Here is a 19,877-nt window from a genome sequence, read left to right as displayed (position 1 = left end):
TGCGGCAAGTAAGTTCAAACACCAGCCCAGATATAGTAGGGAGTGACATATGATGTCTGAAAAAGCTAACAGTTCTTTAACAGAAATGAATGTGATCAAAGCAGCTGCTCTCAAAAGTAGCCTCCAAATTTGCTTATTTCAAGACTGCCCAGGTAAGTAGAAATACATACAAGCTATGCATAAACGAAAATATTATGTCTAATGCATGTAGGGATATGTGCACCGGAAATCCTAAAGCTTGTCCCAAAAATATAATTGAGTCCTAAAACTTGTAAAAAGTGAAATCAGGTCCGAAAACTAATTAAATCGGTGCGGTCATGAGAAATACTAACGTCGCTTTTTTTAATATTTTCTCTCTCCTATGCAGGGATAATGTGGCCAAAACAATGTTGTTTTGGTTCAAATCTGATTTTTTATACAAATTTTATTTTAATTAAATAAAAATGATTAAACCAAAAAATAAATACATAAAAGTTAAATTTGAAACTAAGCAGGAGGGCTCCAAAACCCTCGTTGTCGCCACCGCCGCCCCACCATTGATGTGAAGGGCCAATGATGGTGGAGGAATGGTCGGGGGGTCGCCGGTCCCCAACCAAGGGCCAACAACCCTCGTCGACCAAAGGCAAGAGATGCTACTTGAGAGGGTTGACCGCCAATGGTGGTCCACAGCCATAACTAGGTGAGGCCAGCAACCCTCGTGTACTGTCGAAGAGAGTTGGAATCGGCTCTCACCGATTCCAACTCTCTCTTCTTCTTCTTTTTTCAATTTAGCTTTTTTTATTTAATTTAAATAAAATGTGTATAAAACATCATAGGGATAAGAACACCACAAGTGCCATAATTTTCATATGGTGTTCACTTGAGTGCCACAACTTTTTTTTCGATCATTTTAATGTTATAACTTATGTACAACGCTCACTTGAATGTTGTAACCTTTTTTCTAATCATTTAAGTGCCCATGGGAAGTTTTCAATTGATCACTTAAATGCCATAACTTTTTAAAACGTACGCCACAAGTGCTATGTCACGTCAAATTTTCTACTCTTGGGTGAACATGTAAAGAAAAAATATGGCACTTAAGTGATCGATTGAGAGTTATGGCACTCAAGTGAATGTTTGTTAAAAGTTAAGATACTTAAGTAATCGGAAAAAAAAAAAAGTTATAGCACTTAAGTGAGCATCATATGAAAGTTATGACACTTTTGATATCTTTATTCCAATATCAGATTTAGACAAAAACAATGTTGTTTTGTCCTTATGTTTAATGTTTTAGCCACGACATCGCTACGTAGAATAGAGAATATTAAAAAATAGCAACGTCGGCAATTTCTGTCGGCTAAGTTGGACGGAATCAACGAAATGACTTGATTGCACTTTTTACAATTTTTAGAGTGCAATTGCATCTTTGTGATAAATTTTAAGACTTACATATATGATACTCATACATGTAATTTGAACTTTGGGATATGCTAGGCACCAAAACATTATAAATGGACATGCTCGGGCATCTTCTCAAACTCATCACGTGCCACACTTCGAAAGTGTGTCACGGTTTGAAGAAAAAATGGGTGTCACCAAATTTGTCATGGTGCCTCTAGCCATAGCTCTTGTGCTCGTCGGGCTGGTCGAGAGCTTCGAGTTCAGCGAGAAGGACTTGGCCTCTCAGCAGAGCCTCTGGGACTTGTACCAGAGGTGGAGGAGCCACCACACTGGCTCCCGTGACCTCGAGGACCGACGGAAGCGCTTCGACACGTTCAAAGACAACGCGAAGTACGTCCACGAGGCCAACCAAATGGACAGGCCTTACAAGATGAAGCTGAATGAGTTCGCCGATATGACCAACCAAGAGTTCATCAGCTCGTACGGTGGCTCGAAGGTGGTTAACGACAGCATGTTCCACCACGAGGAACCGCCAAGGGCCAGCCGGTTCATGCACGAGAAGACCAGGAACGTTCCCCTTTCGATTGATTGGAGGGCACTGGGAGCTGTTACCGGTGTCAAGAATCAAGGAGGATGTGGTTAGTATCATATATTAAGGTCTTAATTTGACTAGGTTTAGCATGGAAATTAACACAAATTATGGCCTGTCTATTGAACGGTGTAAACTGTAAACTCATCAGGAAGTCTTCAGCAGCTACTTCTGCATCAGTAAATATAGTCTATGAGCAGATAAGAGACTCGATAATGTTGGATATAGTCTATATATAATCGCAATGTCGGTATGCATGGAATAGGAAATCCTTTCGTTACGTCTAGAAACCTTACGTACAGGTTCATTGAGATGGACTGAGCTAAGGTTTGTCCAAAATATCTTCAGGTAGTTGCTGGGCATTCTCGAGTGTGGCGGCTGTAGAAGGTATTAACCAGATCGAGACGAAGGAGCTCGTGTCGTTGTCGGAGCAAGAGCTCGTCGACTGCAGCAAGAAAAACCACGGTTGCGAGGGGGGACTCATGGACTACGCCTTCGACTTCATCAAGCGGAACAGAGGCATAACCACGGAAATGAACTATCCTTACACAGCCAAAGATGGCTATTGCAATCTCCCCAAGGTAACTGGCTAACTGTCGATACCAGAATTTTGAATTGACTAACGACACTAACCACTGCCTTCTCGTTCTTCAAATCACAGAGGAATGCTCCTGTAGTCAAGATTGATGGGCATGAGAAGGTGCCGAAAAATGATGAGGAGGCTCTGATGAAAGCGGTGGCCAACCAACCGGTAGCGGTGTCCATCGACGCCGGCAGCCTAGATTTCCAATTCTATTCCCAGGTAATCTCCCAAACCAAACTTGGAAACAGATCGAGACACTGGAGAAGAGAGGAGACTGATGCATGCGTGCTGTGTGCGTGCAGGGAGTGTTCGACGGGAACTGCGGAACGGAGCTGAATCACGGGGTGGCGGTGGTGGGATACGGAAGCTCCAGGGACGGGACGAAGTACTGGACCGTGAAGAACTCGTGGGGCACCAATTGGGGCGAGGGAGGCTACGTCCGAATGCGGCGCGGGGTCGACGAGGAAGAGGGCTTGTGCGGCATCGCCATGGACGCCTCTTATCCCATCAAGTCCGCGCTCAGTGATTAGCCCTGATACCATCATCGTCATCCGCAGCGCTTCCTGCTACTTCCTGTTCCATGACTTGAGTAATAACGTGTGTTTTGATGGTTCTCGCTCTTAGGTAGCTCTGCTGTTTGGACCAAATCCTATGAATAAACAGCTTCAGTTCTCCCATGTTTTCTTCAGCCACTGCAAGATTTCATGGATCTTCAGATGTTCTGCCTCGTCTTCCTTGTGAAGCTCACCACCTTCACGGCTCACGCGACGTCGTCTTGCGTCTCTCTCGAGCCCTAGTTCTGGCAGGCCCACCAACGCACACAGAATGGGCCAACACTCGGGACAGTGATCCATAGAGTGGAGAGCAGCGTACAACAAAAACGAAGGAATTAATCCGTTTTATTTCGCGAAAAGTATTCTTCAAACTTTAGTCCTTTAAACTTCCTGTGTGCTTCACGGAAAAATAATGATTCAAGAAACAATATTCTTAAAAATAATCGTCTGTATCGCTTAAAACAATCGGTCGATGAAAGATCTTTTTATTACCACTAAACATTTTTGTGGATGATGAAAGCATTTTCCGTTCATTCTCCCGCCTCCCTACATGTTTCCCTAATAACCCTACCTATGGGGGAGTTTGCGAGCCTTTTTCGAAGATTCTGGCTATAGCAACGTGCTAAGTGGTTAAGGTCCCTAATAGCCCTCCATAATAGTATTGTCTTTTTCATCACAAGGTATTTCCACGTGAAGCAAACGAAGCTTGAAAAAATAAGCTCACGAAAGATGCTTTCATTATAAATGAAAAGTTACGAAAATATTTAAACTTTTATTTGGTATTAAGGTAAAAGCTACGAATAATTATTGATTCTCGGCAAAGTCTTTTTAAGAAATATGTTGAAAAAACATTTTTCAAATCGTTAGCTATTCTCGAACCGAAACGGAGTCACGCTGATTTTCGCCTTTAATTTTTGAAGGGAGAGATATACATATATATAGGAAATGGTCCCAAGTGGCCAACCGTGTGGCCTTGATCCACTCGAAAAGAGCACACGAGTTTTCCACTGTGCGGGCCCCAATCTTTGACCGCCCGGTCAAAGAAAAAAAGAAAAAAAAAACATGTTTTTTGATAAATACGATAAAAATGCGCCAACCGACGACCCCAAAAAATAAAAAGCATTGACCTTGACGCAACCGGTGCGCACGGGGAAAGGACAACGAATCCCCCTTGTCACGGAGATAATACAGAAACAAGAAAAAAGAGGAAGAAATTATCGCTTGAGCCTTTAACGTGACGTCATATATCCACTTATATAATCCTGTTCTTCTTAATATATATATATATATATATATATATATATATATATATTGTGACCCAAGTAACCCCAAACGACCGGCAAGGAGGAGGTAAACCCCAGGGGCAACATGTGCTAGCCACCACACACGTGCCACCGGTTAAGTCACCCCGCAACGCCCCTGAGGTTTGAACATTCGACCTTTTGCGAGAGGAAAAGTGCACGAACCAGCGGCGCCACCCGGATGGGTGGTTTAATATTTATACACGTGATAACGAATACACGTGATAACGAATAACAATGCTCGAACATTGGACATTAGTTATTCAAAAGAAGATATTCCTTAGCACAAAAAAGCAATCTTTTAAAACGCATCCAATAGCATTAAAGTCGGCGAAAGGTTCTAGGTCGATGTGAATTGGGAAGGACTGGTCGACGAGATATGAATCGAAGACTAAATCTTGATATAATTCAGTATCCTTATGCATGAAGATAAGAAGTTCGTAGGAGATATCTCTATTTTTATCCTCGGGAATCTTTCAAATTACTCCTACTAGGGTGGAAAACAAAATTAAATAGGACAAGGCAAAACTTGTGTCGCTCCATCCCCGCAGGATAGAGAACCCGTCGCTTCGCAATTTTTCTATGTTAAATTAGTATTCATTTTGTGAGAAGTTCGAATGTAGCTACAGCCCAAAAATTTGCAGGTTATTTGGGGTTATTAGGGCTGAGTGTCTCCACCACATTGGCATCTCATTGCCTTATTAGTCATTTGCCACATAGTCTCTTGTTCTAGCTTTTCAATATCTTAGGCTACTTTGATTCGATCGAATATAACTCTAAATCGGATAACTTATGGTAAACTCGATATTTGAGGTAATATGTCTGAATATAATCAAGATTTACATTAGATAAAAAAAAATCTCATCTAGGGTGAGATATATCCGGATAGGATGTCTTCTATTTAGCAAAAAAAAAAAGTGAGGCATCGGCATTCTAGTGCTAAGCCAACACAAACTTCGTTGTCTCAGGCTCTATCAACAAACCATCACACTGGAGCACACAAGCCAAGCCTGTGTTGGCATACTTGAGGGTTGGCATTGGGCTTATCATGCGCTCGCACTATACAACGGTTGGCGGACTTGAGCTTATCACGCGCTCGCACCCAAGTTTCAGCTCGTCGAGCTTTCGTCTAAGCTTGGCATTTGCACCCCTTGTGCCTGCGCACGAGGCATAGTGCTTATGCTATGATAGTTACCACTCCAAAAGAAAGTAACTGTCTATAAAGCATTCTAAAGCCTTCTTTATTTTCAATGTGGGATTAGTGTCTTCCATTTTCCCACTTCCAACTCAAAGATGTTTTTTGAGCATCAATTTCTCATTCATTCACCCTTCGATTTATCACATATTTCCAACATTGACAACGTTAAAGGATTACAAATCTAGGCTTATTTGAGGCTGCACCTCAGCCTCGACATGCGAAGGCTGTTCGCGAATGGCGTTTGAATCGAACAAGAAGCACGCGTTTTTGCTGCTTGAGCTCGCGTACAGTGATCTTCAGGTCAGTGACGTATATGGAGGAAGTGCCAGAGGCGGTCATGGAGTTGGAGGTGAAGCTCTTCCAACATAGCTGAAGAGCCTCCATTCGCAATTGACATCGCGAAAATCATGTATGCTCAAGGGTGATTTTGCACATTGGTGATGTTTAGACGGTTTGGATGTCCACGGGAACTCGAAGAATGGTCAAGATTCAATCAATATCATCTTTATTTTAATCTAGTCCCAACGACCAAAGGTGCACTCGAAAGTCCATACCAGGGACATGAACTCTGTATTCACTTCATCAAAATTTTACAAAGTATCACGCTTACTTGATGCAACATTTCTCTTATGTTCTAAATTTCCTTGAGCTATCTCCCACCATATTTAGTTAGCACAGCTATTTTCGAAATTCCCAAATTGTAAGGGCAAACGATTTTAAGTTCCATGCGGATTTCACATAACATCTGGAATCTACCCATCAGAACATGTTCCTCATTTTTTTTTTTTTTGAACCTAGAACTTACCATGAAGATACAGAACTTGCCATATCACAAGTTCTATGGTCGATTATAGAGACTTCTCGGATTCCATCTGTATTTTTTTATTGAATTATTGTAATAAATTACCACCTTTAATGACCGTTATTTGCTTCTACAATCCACTGACCACAACTCATATATAGAAACACGAATAAATATGATAGTAATAAAGTAAAAGTTCGTAATCATAAATATTATTGGAAATGGTAGCCTAGAATAATGGTTCCATATTACACAATTATCATTGGACGCTGGAATACCGTATGATCGTGTGAAAATATATATCAACAAATATATAAAGACTCGTTACAGGTTTCAAGTTCCATCCGAAACCCGCACGTCGGAATAGGTTATCCAAATTTTGGAACTTGAAACCAAACCCGAAACCGTATAAATTCTCCACCCGACACGTTCCCTACCTGTCAAGCTTCAAGTTCTACCTGAGAGCAATGCCTCCCTTATTGGGTATGCTTATGATTGATCCCAACCCGACACAACGTAACACGACGGATAGGGAAAAAAAATGTCGTTTCACCTAAAAATATGTCTTTTATCTCGTTATTCTTGTGGGCAAGATTAACTTAACTCAAAAGTATGAGTCGTGTTTAGTGTAATTTCTCATTAAGAAAGTAACAAAGGAATGTTTCGGAATAGCAAATTTGTCGTGGCACGGTAAAAATATTAGATATCGGCGATTTTAATTTCTGTAACTGGATAGGGACGAGTGAACAGAAATCCACCGAAGACAGGAGAAACCGGGAGTTGCCAGGTCAGACGGGACTGCTGACGTGGCGGCCCCCCTTGCTTGCTTGCGGCCGCCGTGGGTGGGTCGGGGAGGGGGGAACGTTTTGACCCGAAGGTCTTGACCGCTGGGGCCCAACCTGAACTGTGAGATTGGGACCCACCGTGATCGGGGGAAAACATGCATCGGGGTTGTCCTGACCCCGGCAGCAGTCCCCGTACGAAACCCGAGCTGAATCGTTAACAGGGGCGGGGGGGACTTTAAATGTCCAACATAAGAAGAAAAGGCCTACCAAACCTATTCTTGCCTAGGCAGGACACCTAACGCCCCCCCCCAAGTCTCTGTCTAGACTCTGTTGTCCACAGCTAATCTTCCCCCTCTATCTCATCTCATCTGCCTCCGCAAATCATTATGCGTGCAGGTAATTTCTAAATTCCAACTTAGATCTGTTAAAAGATGGTGTGGATCTCAATTTCAAAAAGATGTGTTTATTGGGAAATTATTTGAGCGTTGTGTTTGTGGAGATTTAGGGCGCGCATGGTAACACTTCTCTACGAAAAATTGACTTCTAATCAGAAGTTGATTTCTCTACTTCTTCTTAAAAGTAGAAATTGATTTTTCTACTTCTGCTCTAGATTAACTTCTGATGAGAAAAATTTGTTTGGTAATAGTTGAAAATTTCTACTTTTGAAACATTGTTAACAAAATCTTCGACGGCGGCGACGGCAATGGCGGTGGTCGGGGGCGGCGGTGGTGGTCGACGATGGCCGCTACGGCGATTAGCCGGCGGTGGCGGCGACGGTGCTCGGTGGCCGCGGTGGGCAATTGAGGTGGGTGGGCGGTGGTGGGCGGCTTGCGTTGGTGGCCATCGGCCACAACGGCCGTGGTCGGCGGCGGCGGTAGCAACAACGATGGTTAGCGGAGGCGGATGTGATCCAAGAAATGATTACGGAGTCAAGAAGTTAAAATTTTTTACTTTTCAAAATTGGCCAAAAATCCTATCAGAAGCGAAAAATCTTACCATAAATGAAAAATTATACCATAAATTAATTTTTTTACTAAACGGATTTCTACTTCGATCAAATTTTTATCAAACGTATTTCTCTGCTAGATGAGCTTCCGGCAAAGAAAAGAAATTTCTAAAGTGTTTTTATGTGGGCCCTTACTCCGTGGTAAGAAGTAAAAACAAATTTGTGATAATGAGTTCGGCTCTATTTTCTAGTTATATTATTGTCTAGATCAAGATAATGTAAATTAGATGTAACTTTTTGATTTTTGTGACGAACTTTAGAATGAAAGTTGTTTAGATAAAAGATTAGCGAGAATTTCACTCTTTCACCTTGTAGAAAATGATTGTTTTTCCTCTTTGGATTTTGTTTTTTTCCTTTAGCATCAAATTTCTTATTAATTGTTTGAGGGCTGAGCATCATTTTGACATTGGATGCTCTGTTCGAGAGAAAATCGGAGGGCGAATTTAAAAAATTAATAGAAAATATAGAAGAATCTCATTAACGATTTCTATGTGGACACTTATAATTTAGTGTTGGAATAATGGCAAACCAATAGCTTCCGAGCTTTGGTTCAATGAGCAATCTCATTTATTTATTTTTATATTTTCTTGAACAATTGATTAATCTTCAATGTAACCCATAAAATATATCAAAGTATTTAAAATTTCAGAGATTTTATTGAACATTGAATAATATTTTAAGTCAATTAAAAATTTAAGAACGACACGTGAGAAACCGAGCCAAAGATGGAAAGTTATATAAAATGAATTAAAACTTTAAAGATGTTTTTGCATGATAAGATAAAGTTTAGAAATTATTTGTGTCTCTTTACGAAAATGTCATTATTCTCTCTCTAAAAACAGTCTCTCTCTCTCTCTCTCTCGTGGCTGTCCCTCACCTCACAGTTGTCCGCCACAGCTTTTTGCATGCTCATCACCCACGCACCACGTCCTTTCTTGTCAGCCCCAGAGCCCCCAGTGACCTTTCCACTTCCCCTCCTCCTCCTCAACCTCCTTTTACCTGATGCCCCGGGGTCTCGACAAGTGGACCTCCGGATGCCCGCCACGTGGCCACGGGTCGGGGGTTGGCGCTCCCGCTCCCCCCGCCACCCGACCCGTCCGTCCACGGCCTCGGGTCAAACCTCGTATGGTTGGTGTCAAGATGACGCTGACGACGGCTTCGAAACGCCAAAGCGAGCGAGTCCATGTACTGTTCTGTTTTCTCTCTAACACGGCATTAAATTTTATTTTGTTTTTTGTTTGTCTCACTTTCTGACACGACCTGCTTTGACCTACTTGCTACACACACATTCAATCAAAGAGTCGAGACAAAATCCTGCTCCCTTTCCCTCTTCTGCTTTTACTAGAAACAAAGATTTTGCAAGCGAGCAGGACCACTCCAGGTGTAATTGGACCGCTCCTAAGTTGCAAAGCTTCCCTCTCTCTCTCTCTCTCTCTCACCATCTTGAATTGGGAGATAGCACCGGAAATAAGCGTGGTGGTTCCAGGATAAAATCGAAAATCAATGCCCCCATCCCCCCAAATGAAATTTGGTCCGATTCCTGATTTCATATGTTTCGAAGCGTGTATCATGTGATTTGTTTACCGAAAATTGGAGAATCAGATCGGTTCTTGTAGAATTTGGTCGGGAAGCTGAAAACCGCATCGAAATAGTGTATGTTTAAAAAATATATATATGGAGAATCGGGAATCAGACCGGAAACAGAAAAGGAAACATCATTTTTTCCATTAACAGATCGGTGGAATAATTCCATTCAACACCCTGTTTTTTGTTCGGCTGGGGGTCAATGACATGGGAGGACCTAATGCTCTTGATGGTGCAAAACGCAAGCATGTTGCTGTAGTTTTAGATAGAACACTACTTATACTTACAGATCCCATGAACTATGCCAAAGAAAGAATGTCGTCGGTCACATTCTGGCCATAAGCACATAACTGCTCCCGGGAGGTTCGTGGGTAGACTCTGAAACCGATTAACTAGGCGGATTTGGGGTTTCAAGCCATGCATGGTAAGTTCTAGATTTCAAAAACTGATGAACCGATTCCGACAAGATGGGTTCCAGGTAGAACTCGAACCGATCCCCGAAACCGGCTCACATCTAATTAGCACTAGAGAACTCTATTTTTTCTATGACGAGAAAGCTCGTCTCGAGTGGAAATCGGGCCTGCGGACCCGGATGGGGGTGCAAGTTGAAACCGGAATGAGCGGCCACGAGATTGTTTGAAGTAAAACTCATTATAATCTTTTTGAAAGGTTGAGGCTATTTCCACTCTCTGTATTTCACTGGTTTGATTAAATTAAGTTGCATATTTTAAAATTTTATATTGGAGAATGTAATTGTGATTTTATTTAGGCAAATCTAGACCAAGAGCCTTTTTTTTTTTTTTTTTTGGGCGTTTCATTTTGTCATCCCATGACCTACTATGCCATTTTAAAAGACTAACTGACAACAAAAATGTTTGGCAATGGTAAGGACAACGAAAGTTAAATTTCACAAGTCTTAAGAAGTTGCTACATTCTGGATTTTCAATTGACAATCCATCCATAAGTGTGCTCAACAACATGGAAAAGAACTAAGTTTCTTGGAAATTTCTTGCATGGTAATGCCTATTTAACTTAAAAAAGAGAACGTTACATACACCTACTTATGGCAACTTGACCGAGTTGAATACCAAAGATAGATAAATACGGGGCTCACCACTTTAAATGTCGATCGTAATGATTAACAGCAATTTCGTTTCTTTAGCGAGAATAGAGTGGATTCGATCGGTTAATAGGTGAAAATAACTTACCCCTTTTCAGAAACTCATCATAACTAGGCTCCGCTTATTTTTGCAAAAATTAATGATTTGTACACTTGTATCGATTGAAATAGTTAGTTAACGAGTAATTACCGATAATTTTTGTCTAAATATATACGTGGACCACGAAATATTTTTCATTCGTTCATTTTGTGAGTGATTCATGCGGTTATTTAAAAACACATATATATTTTATAAATCAATTATTTTTTGAGAAATAAGTGCGGTCTTAATTTCTTTTTTTATTTTTTTTATCGACGACGTTATATTTGAGAAAAACTAATGATTATGTTTTCATAACCACATAAACGTTGATGTCGATTTTCCAAGTGCTTTTATCGAGACGGGTGACTAGGATGTACGTGTACCGATCTAGGTGCCCTACTCCGCACCATCTCGGCCATTGTTTTGCGATCTGCGCCTTCATAGATAGATGACTAATGAAACCCCGCATTTAACATGTACATTCGACCGGTGGATAATGAATTTTTAGTACGTTTTTGCATTCGAGCCACTGAATTATACACCGGACTTATATTATTTCATTGTGATTAATGTACCCTGATTAATTTTCGATCGATGAAGGTCCGGTGTGGCATCTCATGTATTTCACCGAAGATTATGTTTGACTAAGGGGCCGGGGTTAGAGAGGGGAGGAGGGATTATGCTCCAAGTAAGGCCCTCGTCCTGCGGCGGTGGCGAGCCCTCACCGTCGCCCGATAGGGTTCACGAGCCCTAGCCGCTATCCCTCACGACTCGAGGCCAGCCGCCCTTTGTCGGGGTGTGGGAAAGCTTCTAGTTGATCTGCCATATATATTTATTTCTTCAAAAAAGTTGTTTTAATGGAGCTTACCCCAATATTTTCACTGAGAATCGTTATGATGCTGATGCCGCGCTAACTCGGTTATAATGTACTCTATTAATCAATCATATCCAGGTAAATTTTACATTATACACTTTGTAATTAACGCGCGAATAGAAATTAACACTATGGCAAAAAAAGGCACGAACACAGTCATTTCTCCGTTATTTTTTCAATTGAGCGCATGCTTTGATCGATTTTCTAAAAGTCCAAGCCATTAAACATCATTGCAAATGATTATATACAACCTAAAAACCTCTTCGATGCATCATAGTTGATCGAATGATCGGAGCACGCGAACCTCACGTGATTGAAGCCGTAGTTTACAAAGGAGGAGGAAAAGCTCGGCGATTATAACCATAAGCCACCAATTTGCCGAATCGAGCTCAAGCTCAAGCTCAATCTCACGTCGATCTCTTCGACTCCATCATAAGTTTTTGAGTGTACAACAAGTTATTCCAAAAGTTCAAAACCTTTCGAAATCGAAACATTGTCCCGTCTTAATCGTCCCCGTTATCAGAAGTATCTCCAAATTTGAGGTCCGACCGGGGACTTGATCGATCCGAGATATTCAAGCTCGACTCCGAGTACGCGCGAAGTTCGAGACCTCGAGTAAGAGCAGTTTCGAGTTTAATAACACCTCTCTGCACATATCCTTAATTATGCCTTAATTATGCACTTAACCCCCCAATCTTAAACAACCCAAAAGGAGGAGGGAAAAGGAAAGTTTGAATCTTTTCCCCAAAATGCAAAACTTTTCTCACATTTCTAAACAAATGAAGAAAATTCACACCCATCAAAATGTCAAAAAGAAACGCTACAAAAAGAAGAAAAACAGATTATTTTCTGGCGAAATAAAGAAAACGTCACCACAGATTCTACAGAACAAAAAAAAAAAAAACACCAAAATAGCCATGCACATACTAAACTAGAGAGAGAGAGAGAGAGAGATAGAGAGCGTGAGGGAAGGGCGGGAGGGAGGGAGAGGCATAGGGGGAGGAGCTGTGCGACGGTGGGCTACTGGCGCAGGGCTCGACGGCCACCCCACATTGGGCGGTGCACCCACGCTCTGTGCATTCCTCTCTCTCCCTCTCTCTCTCTCTCTCTCTCCGCGCGAAAACCGAACCGAAGGAGGGGAAACGACGCGACCCGGCATTCAATTCTTCTCTTTGTCACCATCATCATCACCATTATCGCCGCCGTTTGAGCTTTGACTGCCGCTCCCTCTGCACCCGCCGTCTCCCTCCTCGCTGCAGCAGACGTCATTCCCATCAATCCCCGCCCTTTCGTCTCCCCCCTCCATCTCGTTCTCGTTATCCCCCTCGCGCCGCTGCCGCTGCTGCTGCTGCTGCGGCGGCGGCTGCCCCACCACGGGGAGCGGCTCCGTCAGTCGCCTCCCGTCCCGCGGCGGCGAGAACACCACCGGCAGGTAGTGCTCCGCCTCGCTCGGGAACTTGGAGTTCTTGAAGTGCTCCTTTAACGCCTCCAAACCCTTCACCCCAGAAAACCCAAATTCTCATTTTTCCATGCTAATTGCGATCGAAATACCAGCAAAAAATAAAGGCTTTCTTCCTGAGTTATTCTGCCATACCTGGATTCTTGCATAGGTGACTTCGCAGATTTTCCTGGAGTTGAAGACCTCCCAGTGGCGGAGATGGAAGGCCTTGTAGAGCCGCCTCGCCGCCTGCGGCGTCGTCATGTTCACGAACCCGTACCCCACATTGCACTTGTTGCTGTCCAAATGCGCCGAAGATCAAATCCCAACATCAGCCATTCAAGCCCCAAATAAAATTCAAAAATAGGAACCAAAAAATAATAAAAATAAAAAGAACAAATGGGTTTTGCGACTCTGGTGTTCAGATGATCACTTGAAATCAATGGGGAGATAGACGAAATCGTATGCGGACAGCGGCTGGCGATCGTCGTCCTCGCAGTGGTCTTCCCCAACCTGCTCGTTGCAGTGAATACAGTGGTTGTCCAGCATGTTCAACAGCAGCTTCTGACTGTGCCCCGACATTAAACAATTGCAGATTTTAAATAATAAAATAAAGAGGAAGAAGACGAATTTAATCACAAAAATAGCATGTCTGATGTTCAAGAAGAGCGAGAGCGAGAACGAGAACGACCCCCTTTTTCACCTGTACTTGTTGGGTATGTTCTTGATCATCACGGTGGTCCTGGAGTCGCCGGAACTCGCCTCGGCCACCGCCGCGTCGCCCTCCTCGCTTATGACGAACCGCGAATCGAGCTTGTGCCTTCCTTGCTTGTTGCTCTTCCATGGCCTCCCACTACTGCTGCCGCTGCTGCTCCTACACGACTGCGATTGCTGCTGCTTGACGCTATTGCCCTGCCTCTTCTTGGCACTCTTCCTAGCGGTGACAACGCTCCCTTTGTTGCAATACTCACCATCCACTCTCTCGCTTCGATGAGCATCGCCGCCGCTCAAGCTCAAGCGGCTCATCGACGCCTCGACTACCGAGCTCTTCGCCACGTTAGGGCTCGCTTCGCCGAGACCCGATAGTTGCTTCTTGTCGGCCTTGCTCGGTTGCAGGATTCGCAGCCCGAGGGGAGAGGCCGCGCGGCGCGGCAACGGCAGAGGCGGAGGAGGGGGCGGCGGCGGAGGCGAATTATTGGGAATTTTGGCATGGTAGGTGGCCGCCGGGGAGTTATACAGGTACGACGAATCGTGAGCGAAAGGGTTCGGACTGGCGGCGTCGAGCAGGAACTTGCGGTTGTAGCCGCCGGGGCGGCTGAATTCGATGACGACGTTCTTGCCGCGGATTTCCTTGCCGTTCATCTGGGCCAGCGCCTTGGCGGCGTCGCGGACATCGTAGAATTCCACGAACCGCTGGTGCTTCTTGAACGGAGTCTCTCTCAGCTCCTTCACCGGACCTGCACGGAATCATGGAGAGGTCGCGAGCATTCAAACGAGAGAGAGAGAGAGAGAGAGAGAGAGAGAGAGAGGAAAATCACAGGAGAAGCACGAAAAAGGAACAAGAAAGAGACGCATCAGTGGGAAGGAAATGGAGATTGAAAAGGAGGAGGAGGAGGAAAACGCTCGAGTCTCAGCTTTAAGCCCCCACTTTTTACCCCCACGAATAAAGAAAGAAAACCCGTCTGAACCAGCCCCACCAAGAACAATAACTCGCTCATGGCGGAGGATTTCATGCAAAGCCCGACGGATTTGACCTTAAACCACAAGAAGCCAAAGAGGAAATTTGCAGTCGTATTAAGACATGCTTTGGTGGATACCAAATGGGTCGAAGAGCTCTCTCAAGATTGCCGCGGACACTTCCGGGTCCAAATTGAAGACCACGATGGTGCCTTGGTTCTGCCCCTCCGGGATGGCGTGGACGGCCGGGATCACGAACTGGGCCCACACCGCGGGGGGACCAGCGGCGAGGCCGGCCGGCGCGCCGCCGAGGCAGCAGGGCTCTTCGGCCGCCGGGGCGGGCAGGGCGCCGTAGTGGTCCCGTAGGCGGCACTGCCGCTGCATATGCTGCTCCCGGATGGCTCTCAGCGCCCGCTTCGCGTGCCGCAGGTCGTAGAAGTGGACGGTCACGACCCCATCGCGCCGGGCCCGCTCCATCTGCACCGCCCTCACGTCCCCGAACACCTCCAATTCCCGCCGCACCCACGACTCGCTCGCGTCCCCCGGCACCGGGCCGAGCGCCAGCGCCCGCGTCGCCGTCGGGGAGGGCGGCGGCAGCGGCGGGGCCACGGAAGCGGCGGGAGGCGGCGGCGCGGCGTGGTGCTGTTGGTGGTGGTACTGAAAGGGCACCACCTGGACCTCGTAGGCCGGCGGCGGGTAGTAGAGCTGCTGCTGCTGCGGCGGCGGCGGCGGCGGCGGGAGCGGGAGCGGGGCGAAGAAGGGAGGATTAGGGTTTCTGGCCGGACGGAACTCTTGGGCTGCCGGGTCCAGGTTGCCGTGGAACCGCACGACGCCGGTCTGAGCCATCATGAAGCGGCGGCGCTCCTAGGGAAGACGGCCGGAGGCAGCGGCGGCGGTGGGGCGGAGTTTGACCGGGCTCATGGACCGGTGGTTTCGCTTTGACCGGGCTTTTCACGAGACCGGCACCCCGTGTAATTCCATGTCTCGAGCTCGAGCGGTCTTCCCGAGTAACAGGACGAGGACGAGGACGACACAGCTCTGCCGCTCTCTCTCTCTCTCCGATGCGTTTCTTGCTCTTTAACCTAAGCAGTGTCGCCTCAAAGTTCAGGACAGAAGTAGCGGGGAGAGCCAGCAGAGGACGAGAAGGTGATGAGATGGCTTTCCCTTCCCTCGAAACAAAAGGCTACCGCCCAAATGATGCTTCTTAAAAAAATTCCCATAACAAGACCATAAGCCATGTCTAGATTATGTCATAGATCCCCTGTTTCCCCCCCACTGTTAAATAAAAGAATGTCTAATCAGATTACTTACCAAATTTTGTAAATGATCCCATCTAATGAGCACCGTAACATGATTCTTTTCCCCTTAATGAACAGCAATTTCATTGCCCTGTAGGCAGTCGAATAAGGATTGTATCTTCTTCCATAACTTCATTACCCGATAGATACGTTGAATAATGATTGTATTTCTTTCCATATCCGATCTGGAAAAAAAAAAAGTTGCCTCGCCTTACATGAAGTATCGCTGTTGTACAATTTAAATTGACTGTGCAAGTAAATACGGGGTGATTTTCATATCTGTAACCTATCGATGATTGATATGTTTGGAGGGAGTTCTGTCTACTCGGAGATGCGGGAAAATATGATTTTCATCAATAAGTAGCACCCGGCGCCGCTATAAACAGGGATAAGACTACTAGCAATTCTAAGCTAGTAATGTCCGTTTCACATTTATCCTAAATTAATTTTCGCGTCGCAAAAAATCCCAAATCAATACAATTATGATAAATCCACCATTATCTTATTGCAAAATTAGGGTAAATGTGGCATGATTGTACTTGTTTGAGATTTTTAAGACACCAAAATTAATTTGGGAAAAATGTGGCAGGGATGTACCGGTCTTAATTTTTTTATTAAAAAATAATATATCATAAATGGGGGGTTTAAGTATATTATAATTATCAAAATTTGTGTACAACGCTCACTTTTTTTGGTCATATATGGCATTCACTTTAATGTTAAAACTTTCAAAATGATCATTTAAGTGTCAATTTTTTGAAAAACGATCACTTCAACATGAAACTTTTAAAGCGATTACTTAAGTGCCAAATTTTTTAAAAACGCTCACTTCGGTGTCAACTTCAATGAGCTACATCAACTCGAATATTAATAAAAAAAATAGCCCACATCGAATTTTCGACGAGCCACGTCAGCTCAAATTGGAGTTGATAATGAAGTGAGTATTTTTTTTTTTTAAAATTGCTACTTAATTAGTCGTTTTGAATGTTTTGACATTAAAGTGAATGTTGTACACAAGTTTTGAACACTTACAGTGTATTTTAGCCTAAATGGGGCATAGAGATTTTCGATAGTATTAACTCTTTAATAATGCAGGCCATTTTAACTAATAGAATTTATTATGCTTATAATCAATTCCATTCCTCCCCTTTTCGCTTCAACCGCCTTTTGGAAAGCCGAAGTTGCGCTGAAAACTGTCCTCCTGCCCGTCTAATGCTTCGCGCGCGAAATTACGGTCATGCCCATGCGTCTAGGCGAATGGCACTAGAAGTTAAAAAGTTTTTTTCGGCTGCGGAGGGTTGTGGGCCATACACGTGGCGTTGTGGGAATGTCGTGTGATCTAAAAGCCCAGGAAATTTTTTTTTTTTGTTTTCTCGAGGACGGAGTTATGCAACGAGAAGTCATCGGTTCAAATCCGATGAGCAGGACCAAACGCTCCGAGGAGTACTCGGGTTTGACCGCTCAGGGCTGCGATGGCCCTCCAAGGGATCGCACTCACGAGCCACGTTATAAAAGCCCCCCTCTCAAGTACATTCAATGAGTATCTCCGAGACACTTGTCGACACGATCTTCAAAATAAAAGTGCTTCGCTAGAATTTCTCCCGTGACAAGATATCTTTCATTGAAAGTCGTTCTTCGATTTTAATTATTGTAGAGCAGGTCATGTGAAAACTCTGGGGCTGGAAATTTCCAGACAAGCATGAGAATCGACAACTTGAATTTCTATAGTATTGTACAAACACAAACCGTGCTAGAATTCAATCGACTGTAAGGTTGGAAAGTACAATTTTTTTTTTGGCGAAAGAACCAAACGTAGATAGACCCCGCCGGAAAGTAATCGACGACCGGGCTTGGACATGTAATGATATTACGCCGGAACTTAATCAACGACGCAACACCGAGGATAGAGGTGGACACCGGAAATTAATCGACGGTGTGAATCTGAAAGCTATAGCTAAGGAAAATAAAGTACACAGCATGAAAGCAGAGATAAAGATAAATTTGCTTGATTTATGCGGGGAGGGGGGGACCTTCGAAGAGTGATGAGATGTGGCTATTTGAAGCCTACAATCGACGGAGGTTACAGACAGAATTCATCAACGAATTTTGTAAACGGTTATCGACGATCTCTTCCACTCTACTACCTTGATGGTTTTCTCGACTCCACTATTTTGACGGTTGTTTTTTTTTTTTTACGATTGTATTTGAGATTGCCGACTCCACTTTTTGCCGATTCATCACGTGGTCGATAATTCTATTCGTAAAGTGCAAACAAGAAGGCACAAACCCAAACCTCTTTTTCTTGGGTTCCAAGCGTCCGGCATGATCGTTAGAGATTCGTAGGCAAAAAAGGCAAAAGACTCTTTTCTTGGGTTTGCAATACGCATAAAAGATCGAGAGGGAAGGGAGACCATGCTAATGTACAGATTCGAGCATGACCGGCGCACGTGCACCGAAGCTCATATCGGCCTTTAAGGTCCGGCACGTTTTTACCAAAATACGAGATTTCCAAAGCCACCATCGCCACGACATCGCCTCAATCGCAGTAATCTAATGCGGCAAATACTGCATAGGCTTTCGAGTTCGTACCTTTGTGCACGCCCTTTGTCTCCCACTCCACGTCCCCACTCCCAATTTCGAACATCACGTGGAACCGGGGAGGGGTCGTGGTCCTATCGAAGCAGCACGTGCCGCCCAAAATTGCCCTTCGGAATGATGTCCTTGTTATTGATCATAGGAATTCGATGGTCGGGGATCGTCGATCGTCTGAACTTTTTTTCGAGCGAATGATTCGTCCGACTTCGCGTCCTGACGGAGGTCGTGGGTTCGAACCGATCCTCATTATTGTTCGTATGTCCTCTTGCATTCGAGAGATTGAATTGATATGCTTGGCAACCAGGGGAATTGAAATTTCGCATCGAAAAAATCCAACCCAAAAACTTAAACTCTCATATAAAGGGAGATTACAAAAATAAGTATAAAGAATATATATAATCCGTTGTCAAGCGATGCATGGCCATACTAAAATATCCCTTTTTCACGTCCAAGCCGAATTAAGAGCAAGACATGAAATTTGATCGATAGGGGTGAACACACATAGTCGAAAAGGTATAGTTCTCCATCAAAAAATCCAATCCAAAAGCTTATGTTGTTTGGTAGAGATGAATCATATGAAGAGTTTATATTGATCCGTTATCGAGCGATATGGTTGGATATGGTTAAATAAGATAGAAGTGTGTGGAATTTTCATCTTGATGCATTAGGGCATCGATGAGACATTTGATAGCACGAAAAAAAAAAGGAAAAAGAGAAAAGGTTGTCCCACCACTAACTTTATCCCTACACCGGTGATTTCTTTTGTGAGCACTGAAAAGGTAGACGGATATTCATCTACGTACCTAGATATCACATATGTCCAAGGAAAAGGTATAAAAAAAGTTGTAACTCAATTGCATTGCCATCAATTTAGTTTTAAATCTTTTAATTGAACAAATTTAATCATCAATATTATCATATTGGCATCAATTTAGGCCAAAAATTATCAACATGAATGTCGACGGTCTTACATGGCATGCTAGTGCTAACGGACACATTTTTTTATACATT

The 19,877-nt window shown here is 44.0% G+C and overlaps 2 protein-coding genes across 2 annotated transcripts; one reads left to right on the top strand and one right to left on the bottom strand.

The window, feature by feature from the left end:
• The first annotated feature begins 1,564 nt into the window (after positions 1-1,564).
• LOC115730923 (vignain-like) lies at positions 1,565-12,477 on the top strand. Its single transcript, XM_048276971.1, has 5 exons — positions 1,565-2,018; positions 2,318-2,550; positions 2,631-2,771; positions 2,855-3,069; positions 12,438-12,477. Exons 1-5 carry the CDS (start codon positions 1,565-1,567, stop codon positions 12,475-12,477), a joined length of 1,083 nt encoding a protein of 360 aa, XP_048132928.1.
• A 190-nt stretch (positions 12,478-12,667) lies between these two features.
• Positions 12,668-16,127, bottom strand: LOC115753806 (protein terminal ear1). The gene is made up of 5 exons (XM_030692622.2): positions 15,114-16,127; positions 14,000-14,753; positions 13,730-13,864; positions 13,453-13,594; positions 12,668-13,353 (listed from the first exon to the last, which is right to left on the bottom strand). Exons 1-5 carry the CDS (start codon positions 15,820-15,822, stop codon positions 13,018-13,020), a joined length of 2,076 nt encoding a protein of 691 aa, XP_030548482.2. The 5' UTR covers positions 15,823-16,127; the 3' UTR covers positions 12,668-13,017.
• Positions 16,128-19,877: the final 3,750 nt, after the last annotated feature.

Source organism: Rhodamnia argentea, chromosome 1 (genome assembly GCF_020921035.1).
Source record: "Rhodamnia argentea isolate NSW1041297 chromosome 1, ASM2092103v1, whole genome shotgun sequence".
In the NCBI taxonomy this organism is placed as follows: Eukaryota; Viridiplantae; Streptophyta; class Magnoliopsida; order Myrtales; family Myrtaceae; genus Rhodamnia; species Rhodamnia argentea.
This window is presented reverse-complemented; position numbering and strand designations above follow the sequence as displayed.

Bases quoted from the DNA above. Each gene is read 5' to 3' on its own strand.
- LOC115730923 (XM_048276971.1), top strand. From the start codon at position 1,565: ATGGGTGTCACCAAATTTGTCATGGTGCCTCTAGCCATAGCTCTTGTG. The intron at 2,019-2,317 runs GTTAGTATCATA...AAATATCTTCAG, and splicing joins CAAGAATCAAGGAGGATGTG to GTAGTTGCTGGGCATTCTCG. The intron at 2,551-2,630 runs GTAACTGGCTAA...TTCAAATCACAG, and splicing joins GCTATTGCAATCTCCCCAAG to AGGAATGCTCCTGTAGTCAA.
- LOC115753806 (XM_030692622.2), bottom strand. From the start codon at position 15,822: ATGATGGCTCAGACCGGCGTCGTGCGGTTCCACGGCAACCTGGACCCG. The intron at 13,865-13,999 runs GTGAAAAAGGGG...GTCGGGGCACAG, and splicing joins AACATACCCAACAAGTACAG to TCAGAAGCTGCTGTTGAACA. The intron at 13,595-13,729 runs GTGATCATCTGA...GCATTTGGACAG, and splicing joins TATCTCCCCATTGATTTCAA to CAACAAGTGCAATGTGGGGT.